At 37.7% G+C, this 14,148-nt stretch overlaps 1 protein-coding gene across 2 annotated transcripts in view; it reads left to right on the top strand.

Annotated features, from left to right (window-relative positions):
* The window catches only part of csnk1da (casein kinase 1, delta a), a 33,936-nt gene extending 20,803 nt beyond the window's left edge, over window positions 1–13,133 (top strand). The window contains exons 6-10 of one of the 2 annotated variants that reach the window (XM_048195612.1): window positions 423–571; window positions 687–858; window positions 1,583–1,695; window positions 2,893–2,961; window positions 10,954–13,133. In XM_048195612.1, the coding sequence (XP_048051569.1) occupies window positions 423–571; window positions 687–858; window positions 1,583–1,695; window positions 2,893–2,925 (467 nt within the window). In that variant the 3' untranslated portion in view covers window positions 2,926–2,961; window positions 10,954–13,133. The remainder of the gene's footprint in view (window positions 1–422; window positions 572–686; window positions 859–1,582; window positions 1,696–2,892; window positions 2,962–10,953) is intronic. The other variant, XM_048195602.1, reaches the window with a different exon arrangement.
* Window positions 13,134–14,148: the final 1,015 nt, after the last annotated feature.

Genomic DNA, 14,148 nt, shown 5'->3' with positions numbered 1-14,148 from the left:
TGATTAAACAATTTAATCAAATAGATCAATTATCAATATTTGTGGTCTTTTTTTTTTTTTTTTCATTTTTTTTTTAACTTACTGGATTGTAGATATCTGCTGAAAGTCAACCTTTTGCATAGACACTGCTGTTTGGGATCTTTTTTTTTTTTTTTTTTTTTTTTTTTTTAATAAAGAAAGGATTACTTTTATTCAGCAAGGATTCATTAAATTGATCAAAAGTGACAGCTGACACATTTGTAATGTTATATAAGATTCCAGTTTCAAATAAACACTGTTCTTTTGAACTTTCTATTCAGAATTCTGAAAAAAATGCAGACTTTGTGAGCATGAAAGAGCATGAAAAAAAGCGTAGTTGACCTGAAATCTGAACAAATTGACTGAATTTTTTTTAATTAAATTTGCCTTTTGTTTGTTTCCAGCTGAGTTTGCCACATACCTCAACTTTTGCCGTTCCCTTCGCTTTGATGACAAACCCGACTACTCTTACCTGAGACAGCTCTTCAGGAACCTTTTCCACCGGCAAGGCTTTTCATACGACTACGTGTTTGACTGGAATATGCTCAAATTTGTGAGTGTCAAATGGGTTGTCTTCGCATGGTTGCTGTATTTCTAAAATTGTTCTTGGTTTTTATTGTGGTCTTTTTGACTTCATGCTTTTATTTATGATGTGTTGTGCTGTTCAGGGCGCAAACAGAGCGGCAGAAGATCCGGAGAGGGAGCGGAGGGACCGAGAGGAAAGATTGCGGCACGGGCGGAATCCTGCTGCCCGTGGCATGATGCCTTCCAGCTCAGGTAGACCCAGAGGAACGCAAGAAGTAGCACCTCCCACACCCCTCACGCCAACCTCACACACAGGTAAGATGTCCACTGCTGTCTGTTGGTGCTTGTTTTTAATCCCAGTAAAATAAAATGGCATGTTTATGACTCAAACATCTAAAGGATGGTTTTTCTTTGTGCATGAGGATTGTTTTGAATTTGAAAACACACCAGTCTTTTCTTTCTTTTCATTGCTGCATATCAAGACACATTTGTATTCATCAGCTACATTTTGTCTTTTGTTGTCATCTTAGCTGAAAGGAAGTGGTTAAAGGCCTGCAAGCTACTACGCTCAGCAGGATGTTTGCTAGACATGACTTAAATTTACTAGCGTTTGCTTTATCGAAGGGTGGAGGTTCACACACACACACAGACATTTCCCCATACAAGACGCATAAACAGTGACCCTGCACTGGTCTTGTTAGCAGTAAGCTAACAGCCATTAAGTGTAGAGTTAGCAGAGCCTCAAGGAGGCACAAAAACTCATAAACCACCATATGCCACATTTACCAGAGTCCAAGTAAACTTCAGTTTCTTTAATTCAAATAACACTTATTCTCAGTGGAGCCATAAGATCAGTGCAGGGCAGTTTTTCCAGTTTGGTGTAATTACTTTGTGGTTCAGACATTGGAAAACAGAAGGCTTTTTGTTTAGGTGGATGTGACCCAATGTGTGTGGTCAGTGTCTGTTTTTTTTGTTTTTTTTGTTCCATTTTTCCATACTTTTGATGACACATGTCTTCCTCCTTTTCTCTTTTTGCCAGGAATGGAGCGAGAGAGGAAGGTCAGTATGAGACTGCACCGGGGAGCCCCTGTCAACATTTCCTCCTCTGATCTAACTGGCCGTCAGGACACCTCACGCATGTCCACATCACAGGTAACAACTTTATAAGATGAAACTCTTTTTGCTTTTTTTTTTTTGCCCACCATTGCCTGTGTGTTTGGCAGCAGTAGTGTCTGTTTCTGGCCCCAGCTCCCCTGCTCTTAAATGGCCCTATCTTTATTTCCTGACCATTCCAACCACAAAAGAAATCACTTTGGTTAGTAGAGCTTTATAAACAAACTTCTCCACAATTGCTTTCCAGCAAAGAGACAAAGGGAAAGACGATAGAGAGTGATAGCCATGAAAGAATGCTCAGATGGAGCTTGTGTCTGCTGTGGCCTGGCATGATCTGGAGCTGGTGTCATGGTTTATAGGGCTGTTAGCATGCCATTATGAAAGCACTCTGCTCTGAAAGGTGTTTTTGGGCTACCTATGCTTTATAGCTTATCTAGAAATTTGCTTTCAACAGTGAAATAGACAGTATGTGAATAGATGTAGAAGACAAAATAGTAAATAACTTGGTATGTTTTTACCCTGATAAATAACTTGGTAGGATTTGAAAATTTAAGGAAATAGAAATGCATCTTCATTCCCTTTCTACTAAATTTTGTCATATTATTATTTTTATACATTATGTATATATATTTTATTGATATTGCTGGGCTCAACAGTAAGATTTTTTTATTTATTTTTTTGTCAGATTGATTATTTTTTTTAAATCATGGAATGTGTTGCAGAACTTGACATTAATTTCTTTTTCTTTTTTTAAAATGTTTCTTTCAAGGCTAGCACAAATCACACTCTCCATTATCTCTGTCAGCCAGCTAAAAAACGTTGCATTGCTGACATATTTAGTCAGTCGAATTTTCAAAACATTGTTCAGAACATCACAGAACACTAGAATTTTACATTTGCAAAGCATCAAAACTGGTGAACTTAACTTATAGATATAAGTCAGTTGAAAAGCACCGGCCCTAGGCCATTGGGTCATCCATATTGTTGAGCCCTGTATTGTGTAACCACTGCCACATACTTCGGATTTTATTTGCATAGAGTTCTTTTCAAAACTTGTAATACTTTCTTGGCATGCTGCCCAGAGTCATAATTCTGTCTTCAGAGTCTCTGGGGTTTTGAATATTTGCTATAATAAGGCTTTTTTCAGATCCGCGTTTTTGCGGTGTTTACCACATTGTTGTTGTTTTTCTTCACAAATAAATATGTTTCCCCCCTCCACCCACCCACCCACTTCAGAATAGCATTCCCTATGATCACCACGGCAAGTAGATGCTCGCCATGTTCTGGTATGAGAGACAGCATTGGGTGAGTGACAGTTCGGTACAATGCCTTTTTTTTTTTACCTGGACTACCTCCACCTCCCTGCATTGAGTAATATGCTCCCTGTGCCACATCACTGCTGTACGGCTGTTACGCAGCACATGACTCTCGCAGAATGAAGAGAGACTTCACTACTTCATTCTCAACTGTAATTCAGATAAAGCAGGCAGATGTTAAGCAAATGCTGTTGAAGCGTTTCACTGAAAAGCAATATGGTGTTATTCAAAAAAAGCACCAGAAGTAAAAGCCCCATTCATTTTCTCAATAGTGAAATCTACCATCAGCTTTGAGATTTTCTTGTGAATATTATCAAAAGAATGTTGTGCAAACATTGTTGAAGATTAGCACCCAGTCACTTTCTGACGTTACAATCTAGTTTCTGCCCAAAAGCAGTTTCTTCAGGTTAACTGAGGCTTCTATTCAAACAGAATATTTCGAATTTTTGATGTTTTGCTTTCAACAAATATTGTTTTTATACTTAATGTCTGTTTCATATATTGCATTATAAACTCCGCCTACTTGCACTCGTATTTTGAGTGTGATTCATTGGCCAAAAAAGAGGAAACAAAATAGTTAATGAAGAATTTGACTGATAGCAGCATTATTTTTTATTTTTATAGCTATCATGATTCTTTTGGCTTTGATAAAAATGTAGTGAAAATCTTGTCGTGACAGCCCTGTTTCATCTCTAAGATGGCTGATTGGTTTGGTTTGCAGTTTAAAGGGTTAGTTCACCCAAAAATGAAAATTCTGTCATTAATTACTCACCCTCATGTCGTTCCACACACTTAAGACCTTCGTTTATCTCTAGAACACAAATTAAGATATTTTTGATGAAATCCGATGGCTCAGTGAGGCCACTATTGACAGCAAGTTAATTAACACTTTCAATGTCCAGAAAGCTACTAAAGATGTATTTAAAACAGTTCATGTGACTACAATGGTTCAACCTGAATGTTATGAAGCGTCGAGAATACTTTTTGTGCGGCAAAAAAAAAAACACAATAAGGACTTCATTCAACAATATTTAGTGATGGGTGATTTCAAAACACTGCTTCATGAAGCTTCGAAGCTTTACGAATCTTTTGTTTCGAATCAGTGGTTCGGAACTGCCAAAGTCTCGCCCCCAGTGGTGAACCATTGAAATTTCGAAACACTTTTCATGAAACAAGGCTTCGTTACATCATATCATGTGACTTTGGCAGTTTGATACACGCTCATCAAAAATATCCTAATTTGTGTTCTGAAGATGAATGAAGATCTTACAGGTGTAGAATGACATGAGGGTGAGTAATTAATGACAATTTTCATTTTTGGGTGAACTAACCCTTTAAGCCGGGTGCACACTGTGCGATTTATAATAGTCCTTCACGATTGTTGCTTGTCAGACTGTACAAACATTATCCTCATGTCACACTGTGGGATCTCAGCTGTCATTTATGTCAGACTGCACGACACTCAAGACGCGTTAAAAATGGACGCGCATGTGAAAACTTGTCCCAAGTTTTACATCAACCCATACACGTTCGGTGACTGTGAGCTGCATTATATGCGGGACTGAAATCTCTAGTGTTCATTTTGATCACTGCTTGTCTTGAAAAATAAGTCAATTTGACAGTTGTCGTAGAAGAAGTCACAATGCAGGACTGTGCGCCAAATCTTCTGACAGAATTTCATCAGAGGTCAAAATTTGATCGCAACAGTCATTAATCAGCTGTCTGTGAATGTCAAAATAACAACCAGAGACTACAGATTTTATCCTAGGATCAGAGGAATCTTTTAGGATTTTTAAAATTGGTCTCAGATGACCAAATCGTGGCCAAAATCGCAGTGTGCACTCGGATTTAGACTTGTAATTGAGGAATTCCTTTGAAATGACTACAGGGAAAATGAATGGGAAAAATGCTTCTGGAACTAGGGCCACTGAAATATTAGGCGATCACTGTTCTACACCGAAACCACCAGTATTCATAGCTGGGGATGATTGCGTACTTGATTCCGGCTTCATCCTGGTTAGCAGTTTATGACCTCGCACCCCAGTCTAATGACTCGAATGGTATTTTTAATCCTTGCAGAGAAAGTAATTCATAACACCAGATGATGTGATGCGTTACTCACAGATGGACAGTACTGTTATCCTCTGAGCCATTTTTAACTGAACTGTTGGGCTTATTTTTACCCGAAAAAAGAAAAAAAAAGTGCTAAAGCATCATTCTCAGATGCTCCAGAAAAATTTCCCTGCTAGAAAAAACAGCTAAAAGCATAATTGCAACCCTCAGTGGTTTAGAGTATGCAACTGCACTATTATCTTTCCTTTTAGTCATGTAAATGTCTGGCCGACATATCTCCATATCCCAAATTTGCTCTCATCGAGAGATATAAACAAAAAGCGTGCACCGCTTTCATTTTGTGCAAAAAAAAAGTACTCAGCTTCCATGTACACGTATGCCCACCAGACCATTTGTCCCCACTGTCCTAAACAACTACTAGCAACCTACACATGATCACCATGTACTCAGATATATTTAGACAAACCCAATAATTGACTCTTTTAATCTAGTGTTTGGAGAGCTGATGAAAAATCAGTCGCTGAAGCAGAAAGGAAGCTCAAATGCCGTGCAGCAGAGCGCTGTAGATTGTGTGCTGTGCAGCGCTCTCTGCCTGTGACTGTGTGTTTCTACACTCTACTCTGTGATGTGTCAGTAACCTCTAGTTGCCTGGGTGTGGATGCCTCTTTCTGTCTCACTCTTTTAACCCCCAGTGCTTGGTATTGGCTGTTTCTGGCATGCAGTGTGACCACCCAGACTGTGCTCCCGTGCCCACACTTATCAATGCAGCTTTACACTCACAAGCCTTTTTGCTTTTAATTGTTTGTAAAGAGTGTAAAACTGCTGCTTATAACCTCATTTTACAGAAAACTGCCACACTTCCTTTATAGTTTGTGCCCTGAATGAAATATGTTTACTTGTAGTCTCAGATTTGCTGAACGGCTCACCTCTGCAGCTCTTTTGTTCCCTCTGTAACGTCAGAGACAGATTCACCCCCGCCCTTTTGAGAGCAACCGTCACATGATTGGCCTCAGAGTCCTGGTGGCCCCCCTGCACTGCCATGCCTTTGACGGAGGATCATGAAAAATGTATCGCCACCTAGTAATTAATCACCTCAGATTTTATGCATCTGAAGGTGCAAGACACAATTAGCTGTCGCCCCTCCCCCACTCTTGAAATAGCCCCCCATTTGTGTTCCTCAGTGGAAACCAAAAATACAGTGCATTGTTTCCACCCCCCCCATCCTTTGTATTTGGTGTTATAAACCTTGTTCCCTCCTCTCCTGCCATATGCCCTCTGCTGTGGCAGGCCATGGGGGAGCTCAGAGGATGGCCCCAGGACCACCTAAAATATTTAGGACTCAGAGCATGCAGACACAAACCGTTAACCCCCTGTAAGAATTAGTGATGCACCAACATTTCAGCCATTCAAAACTGTTTTGACTGAAAATGAATTTTAAAACAGATTTGGAAAGCTGAAATTGTTGACTGAAATAATGTTTAATTGTAGTGCCGTTTCAGTGTCTTATCTTGTGCGCACAATGCGGATAAGCTACAGTAGGAAAACATGTCAGCTTGGGCTAGGGTTGACTATCGATTTCTCATTTTTGATCTTCATTTTAATGAACCAAGATGTTTTAGTCCTTACTGTTTTCAGTTGATGTGCACACAAAACTTCACTAAATTAGCCTATTTGTAGCATGCCTACCACCCAATAATTACAATAAGCTTTGTTATTTCTGATATGAAAGGGTCCGTGTACGTTTTGATAGTTTGTTTTCCAATTTGAAATGAAATATGCAGAAACGAGAAAACGGTCGTTTCCCGTTTTTTCGTTTGTTAAAAAAAACAGAAAAACGAGATTGACTCGATTTTCGTTTTTTTCGGGTCACGGATAGAAAACGGAAACACGACTTCAAAACTCGTTTTCCACATGTGGGCGGTCATTACACGCCCCTTTCAGACGATTGGTCAATCAAATCTGAGCCAGTGATGTCATCTTCAGTTCGTTCAACAAAATAATAGTCCTCTGCCGCTATATCAGTAGATGTCATAAATAGGCTTTCTTCTGTGCAACCTAACGCGTATTTCACAGAAATATGTTTGCACAGATAAAAAAAGTTTAAAAAAAACCTACAGTAAATGTAATTAAGTCTGTTTTTAAGCTGTTTTTAAAATGTAAATGCCTCTACATCTGTTACCAAGCGCATGACATCCTTTGGGCTGCTACCACCGATCAATAGGCTATACATAATGACAGACTATTATCTATTATAGATCAGTGGCTACTGCACTCATTTTTTTTTCTTATTTTAATATTTTGTTTACATTTTTATACATTTAAATTCAATCATTTAGCAGACGCATTCCTTGCAGTAGACTATGCAGTCATATTAGAAAATAGGCTATCCACTAGGTGGCAACACCTATAACGGTATCACCATCGGGGGGCTTTTTAGTTTTCCTTAGCTTATAAATGGCCATACAGATTTTATCTCTTAAATTAAACACTTTTATTAACACAGTGAACATTACTATTATATGTCACAGTTTACTTGCTATCCTCACTTTTTCTGTCTTTCCTTCGCTTTTGAATGAATTAGCTATAAATGGCCCTGAACATTTTACTTTCAATTTCGATTTAACGGCTATTGGCGATTCTGCGTCAATTGCTTCAGTGGACAACAGCAAAACAAAAACTCTCGTATATTAAACATAGAAGTTTTATTATCTTTGTAATTATTTTATTATCTTTTATCATCTTTGTAATTATTTTATTTTGTAAATATTCGTGGCTTAAACAGCGGGAAAATTTACTGTATGCAGTTCTGTGGATGTTTTGAAAAACTTAAACTAAACGAAAATTATTGTTGCCTTGTCAATATAATTTCTGTTTTTTTCCCCCTGACTTTCAACTGATGCGATTATCGTTTCATTAACCGACAAGATTATATTAAATTAGAATTAAACGAAATTTGATAAATGTCTGTGAATCATTAAAAAATTCCAGGGGGTTAGTTTTAGCCTACATAAACAAATACCAGAATAAACAACAGAACATGAGGATTCATCATCATCACGCACCTGCAGCGCTTCTGTGAACGGAGAACAAAGGATTCAATTATATAAAAGGAATAAATAGCCTATGTCTATGCGCGAAATTTATTTCACTTAAGTAATTAATATTACCAAAATGAAAGGGGAAAAAATGCGACAATATGAGTGTCGGTTCATTTTTGAGAAGTTCACAGAAAGGAAACCAAGACGGCAGAAAATGTCTTTGTTTATTTTACGAGCAATGTTTTGTTTGTGAGTGTACAAAAATAATAGGCCTATTTAACCTTTCACAGATTCGAATGGTGTTACATATATTTGACCATAAATGTCTAAGTATTAAGTTGTTTCCGCTTTTATAAGAAAATTCAAGTGAACGCGTCGGCGCCTCAGGCACACACAACATCAGTTTTAGTAACTTGACACCATAGCCTGTTAACTGTCAAAATATGTACATTCAACCAAATATATAAAACGTTATAGACCTACTGCTGATTTTAAGTAGTCTGTGTAGGCTACAATAAAAGCGTTTAAATAATAAATATAGTTTAGCCTCCAAATCGTGAATATTGAAACATTTGGATTTGTGTCAAATTAGAGAGGTAGTTATAACGCCGGTTTCTGTTTCAGTTCAGCTTTAAATTAATTCGTTTTGGCTTAACATTTATATATTATTTTTGTCATAACTAAAAAGGCTATGTAGCTGTAATTTTGATCTTTAATGTTTGATCTTTACATATTCCCTCAATCTTTTAACCAAAGGGTTATTAACATTTCAGCAGGCAATTAGGCTATATAAAATAAATAAATAGAGATGAGCGATTGTTCGTTTTTCAAAATTGCTATTTATTTATTGTGATTTATTCTATTTATTCAAAATAGAATAAAATAAAACCTGTAGGTTTTTTTTTTTTTTTTTTTTAATCTCTGCTTTTCATCCGCTCCTCTGTGTGGGTAGTTTCACTATTAAACTACAAACAGCATTACAACAGTCTGTGTGCTGATTAACATTTCTGAAATAAATATTTCTGTGAAATACGCGTTAGGTTGCACAGAAGAAAGCCGATTTATGACATACTGATATAGCAGCAGAGGACTGTTATTTTGTTGAACGAACTGAAGATGACGTCACTGGCTCAGATTTGATTGACCAATCGGCTGAAAGGGGCGTGTAATGACCGCCCACATGTGGAAAACGAGTTTTGAAGTCGTGTTTCCATTTTCTATCCGTGACCCGAAAAAACGAAAATCGAGTCAAAATCTCGTTTTTCCGTTTTTTTTAACAAACGAAAAAACGGGAAACGACCGTTTTCTCGTTTCTGCGTATTTCATTTCAAATTGGAAAACAAACTATCAAAACGTACACGGACCTGAAAGTCTGAGCTTTCAGATTCTGTCAATTTTATAACAAAATTCAAATCGAATGTTGTTTTGACGCTCAGTGACGGATTGCTGTATCCAGTGTTGATTATTAAATGTATTTTGATTTGAATATTAAACATTAATTTTGGTTTTTAGCTAAATGAAAACTGTCATTTCGTTTTCGTTAAATTACTTTTGGTGTATCACTAGTAAGAATTGTATTCTTTGAGAAGTTAAATTGACCTGGGCTTAGAATCGTGGAACAAAACTAGAAAACAAATCTGATTACAACCTTTTATCCCAAGGGCACAAAGCTCAAATTCATGATGAAGCTGATAGCATGACATCATGAATCTGAAAATGGTGGTTCTGAGTACTGAATAGACTGTTTACATCTGGTATTAAGTGAAATCTCGGATGATCAGAGAAAAAAAGTCTTGTGCATGTGTTGTAAATGCACTTTTGTTTCGCTTACAAGTTATATATAACCAGCAAAGCTTTAAACTTTTGTTTCAGTGCTATGGTTGATTGACAGGTGAATAAGCGGACCTTCGAGGTTGTGCACGATGTATGAAGACAGATTAGTGTTTACATTTCAAATGTGATGTGTTCATATTTTAACTACTTCATACTGTGATTTGAACGATTGGATCAGAGAGTGTTTTGGACTCTGTTTACACCTGTACGTAGCGCTTGTGATCGGATCACACGAGACTTGCTGATCTTTATACCAGATGCAAACGGGGCTCTCAGACACATGATTTTAAGTCAGTGGTATCCTATACGTTCCCATGACAAAGACTGAGATGACTCATGGGAATAGGGGAGCAATGGCTATGTTCACACAGCAGAATGATATAGTTGTCAGTCCTGTTTGGAGTGTTAAATAGGATGCACAACTCATTATGAAAGAAAATGTATCTTAAATATGGACAATCTTAAATATTTGTAAGGCACAACTGAATTCAGAGCTCTTTTTTTAACAAATTATTACTTTTATTCCGCATGGACTCATAAAATTGATCAAAAGTGACAATAAAAGCATTTATAATGTTAGAAAAAATGTTTATTTCAAATAAATGCTGTTGAATGTTCTATTCATTAAAGAATCCTGAAAAAAAGCTATCATGGTTTCCACAAAAAATATTAAGCAGCACAACTGTTTTAAACTGAGATAATAATTAGAAGTGTTGCCTGAGCACCACGATTGAATGGTTGTGTATCTGGATCCAATTCAATGTCTTTATTTACTATTATTATCTGTTGCTGTGGTTACAGGCATTATGTAAGAGTTGGAGAAGGAATTTAGTGACGCGCATTAAGACGTCATATAAGTTCAGGACCGTTTCACATCACGCCTAACACAGTTGTCACTCCCAAACACTGACTGTGTGAACAGCCTAAAATTGGGCTGTTGAAAAAAAATATATATATATATTATTCTCAGCAACAGTTTGCTTTTGTATCATGTGGTGCACAGAAACCGATGTGTCTGTCTCTCCTCTCCACCCCAGGCTCTTTCTCGCGTCACCCCAAGTGGCCTGCAGTCTGCCGTACCTCGATGAGACCCTCCACATGCCTCGAGAGCAGACCAACCACGGCCCTGATCTGCACTAGGACTTCTCCAGCAGCCTCTAACCATGTGAAATCAACCTCAGCAAATCAAATCGAAGCAGACTTCATTTCCTCCTTCCTCTCAATGCAATTAAATACACTTGAGAGTCACGCAAAACTTGAGAGATGGACAGTTTTTGGTTTTCTTTTCTTCTTTTGGCACATACACCACACACACAAACATTTCCTCACATACACACCTACACTACTCCAAAAAGACACCTTGGGCACGTTAGTTGTGCTTGTTAACATCACTTTCTGCCAGACAATCGCTGGCGAGACGGGAGGGACGGGGCGGTGCGGGGCGGGGCGGGGGGGGCGTGATTCTCGGCCATCGCTGCCTTTGACCCTCTGACACACTCCAGGAGGAAAGGGCCGTCCTCCTGCCGTTCAGAGGCCTCTTTGCAAAGCAGAGCGTCTTGGCTAAAGCCTTGTACAATGGCTCTGATAGTGTGGCTCACCCTCTCCTGTTGCAAAAAATTACTTTTACACAGCTTGGAATGCAGCTGTACTGATAGCCATTGACATTTTGCTTACCGTAATCTTTTATTTTTGTCTTTTTGTTTATGTACAACAGAGATTAAATTGATTTCACACTGGCTACAGTCTTTTGCAGATGAATCTTATCTTTTTTGTTAGTTTAACAGCGTTAAGCTTAATGAAACATGCAGAATTATTAAATAGACTTGTTTGAAAGCCTGTTCGTTAATGTGGCAGGATGAAGACTGTGTCCTTTTTATGTCTTTTTGTAGTTTATTATGCGGAAGGCCAGGTGGAGAAACATACAGCAATGGTTCGAGTAGTCGTACCCACAGTACCACCTTCATACCGTTACAGCTTCTTAGATTTTATTATTTTTATTATTTTTTTTTTTTTTAATTTTCTTTGCACCAAGCAACCTGGCCCTCTTTATCAAGTCTAGTAGTTTTTGCCCACTGATTTTTATTTTTTATTTTTTATTTTTTTTTATTGCATTCCCTAAAGCTTTTCTTTTGTTTTTCAAAAGCTGTGAAATGCCTGTATTGTATAGTTGTTGATGTTATTAATGTTGCTGTTTGTTTCTTTTTTCTTTTCTTTTTTACCCCCTGAACTAAGCTTTTACAGTAACGCAGGCACACGTGGTTGGGTCAAGACTGTTGGACAGTGTCACTAAAAACATTTATAGCAGTTCAGGAAGTCTAATAATGAGAAAAGGGCTTTGTTTTTCTGGCCAGAGGGTGTAAACTTTGAAAAACTCCTGTTAATCGGAGAGGTTTGGGCATATGTTGAGACAAACTGGCACTTTTTCTTTTACCATTTGTGTTTGGATGTGGAAGGCCAGCTTGTCTCATCGAGAGAACACCAGCCATCATTAAAGCCATGCCTGATTTCTTTTTGATTTTCTTTTGACTGACACTTTTAACAATTGAGATGCAAGCTTTTGTTTTTCTTCAACTTTGTTTTCTGAGTATTAACAATGCTTTTAGTACTACTTTTCCCTTGTTTCAGAAGTGTGGTTCCTTGACTTACTGGTGCTATAAGTCACAGAGGACATGTGGAAGGGGCGAGCTGCCTGTCCATATCATTCAGCATAGTAGAGCGTAGGCTTTTTCTGTAGTCATGGGGTGGGGGGGCTAGTGGTGAAACTCCGAAAATTCTGTTGTCATGTATATAGGATGTTTCTAGTGATGGCAAAGTACCATTTTTTTCATAGCCACTGTCTGTGTGTGTGTGTATCGTGAGTATGGGGAAAAGGCTAGTGCTTAGAGAGGTGAGAGGGACTTTGTTCATTCTAGATTTGATAAGTTAGTAATTTTCTCTCCACTGGTGGTCTCACAGAAACAGCCGCTCCAGTACTGGTGGTGTTTAAACGTAGGCACAAGTACACTTTGTCGGGGATCGAGCTATTATGGATTTCTCTATTTCATTTTTTCTGGTTCATTCTACACACGACTGCTTGGCCAGTCCTTCTGCATCACACTGTGCTGTATCAGGTGGAATTATAGAAATCTTCCTTCCCTGGAAGATTTTTTTCCTCATTTGTATTGCCACTGTATTTGTGTATTTTAAAATGTGTAAATAAATTAATAAGTACTTGTAAGTTGTATTTGTTTTTCTTTTTCCCCTACATAAAAGACTCGTCGTTCCCAACCTGTAACCCGACTTTTGTTCACCCTTGAAACGCACATTAAGGTATTTGTAATAAAACCTGAGAAATTAAATGTGTAAACATAACTTTGACACTTCAAAAAGTTCACACAGAGATCTCAATAGTGAACCTAATGAATAGAGCTGTCTTCTGAAGAGACATGATCGCTTCATAAGATTTAATTTAAAGGGTTAGTTCACCCAAAACTGAAAATAATGTCATTTATTACTCACCCTCATGTCGTTCCACACCCGTAAGACCTTTGTTCATCTTCAGAACACAAATTAAGATATTTTTGATGAAATCCGATGGCTCAGTGAGGCCTCTATTGAGAGCAAAGCCACTAAACCTCTCAAGGTACTCAAAACATATTTGATACTGTTCATGTGAGTTCAGTGGTTCTATCGTAATATTATAAAGCGTCGAGAACATTTTTTGTGCACCCAAAAAAAAATAACGACTTTTCAACAATATCTAGTGATGGCCGATTTCAAAACACTGCTTCGGAGCTTTACGAATCAAATCAGTGGTTCGGAGCACCAAAGTCACGTGATTTCAGCAGTTTAGCAATTTGATACACGATCCAAATCAATGATCCGAACTAAAGATTCAAAGCAGTGTTTTGAAATCGGCCATCACAAGATATTGTTGAAAAGTCGTTATTATTATTATTTTTTTTTTTTTTTTGGTGCACAAAAAGTATTCTCATCGCTTTATAATATTATGATAGAACCACTGAACTCACATGAACTGTCTTAAATAGCTTTATGGATCTTGAGAGGTTCAGTGGCTTTGCTCTCAATTAAAGTAGCACAAAAACTTTGATACGTCATTTTGATCGGCATCGGATTTGATCAAAAATATCTTAATTTGTTTTCCAAAGATGAACGAAGGTCTTACGGGTGTAGAACGACATGAGGGTGAGTAATTAATGACAGAAATTTCATTTTTGGGTGAACTAACCATT

Source organism: Megalobrama amblycephala, linkage group LG1, assembly GCF_018812025.1.
Source record: "Megalobrama amblycephala isolate DHTTF-2021 linkage group LG1, ASM1881202v1, whole genome shotgun sequence".
In the NCBI taxonomy this organism is placed as follows: domain Eukaryota; kingdom Metazoa; phylum Chordata; class Actinopteri; order Cypriniformes; family Xenocyprididae; genus Megalobrama; species Megalobrama amblycephala.
The sequence above is the reverse complement of the archived record's forward strand: the minus strand, read 5'-3'. Positions and strand labels throughout refer to the sequence as shown.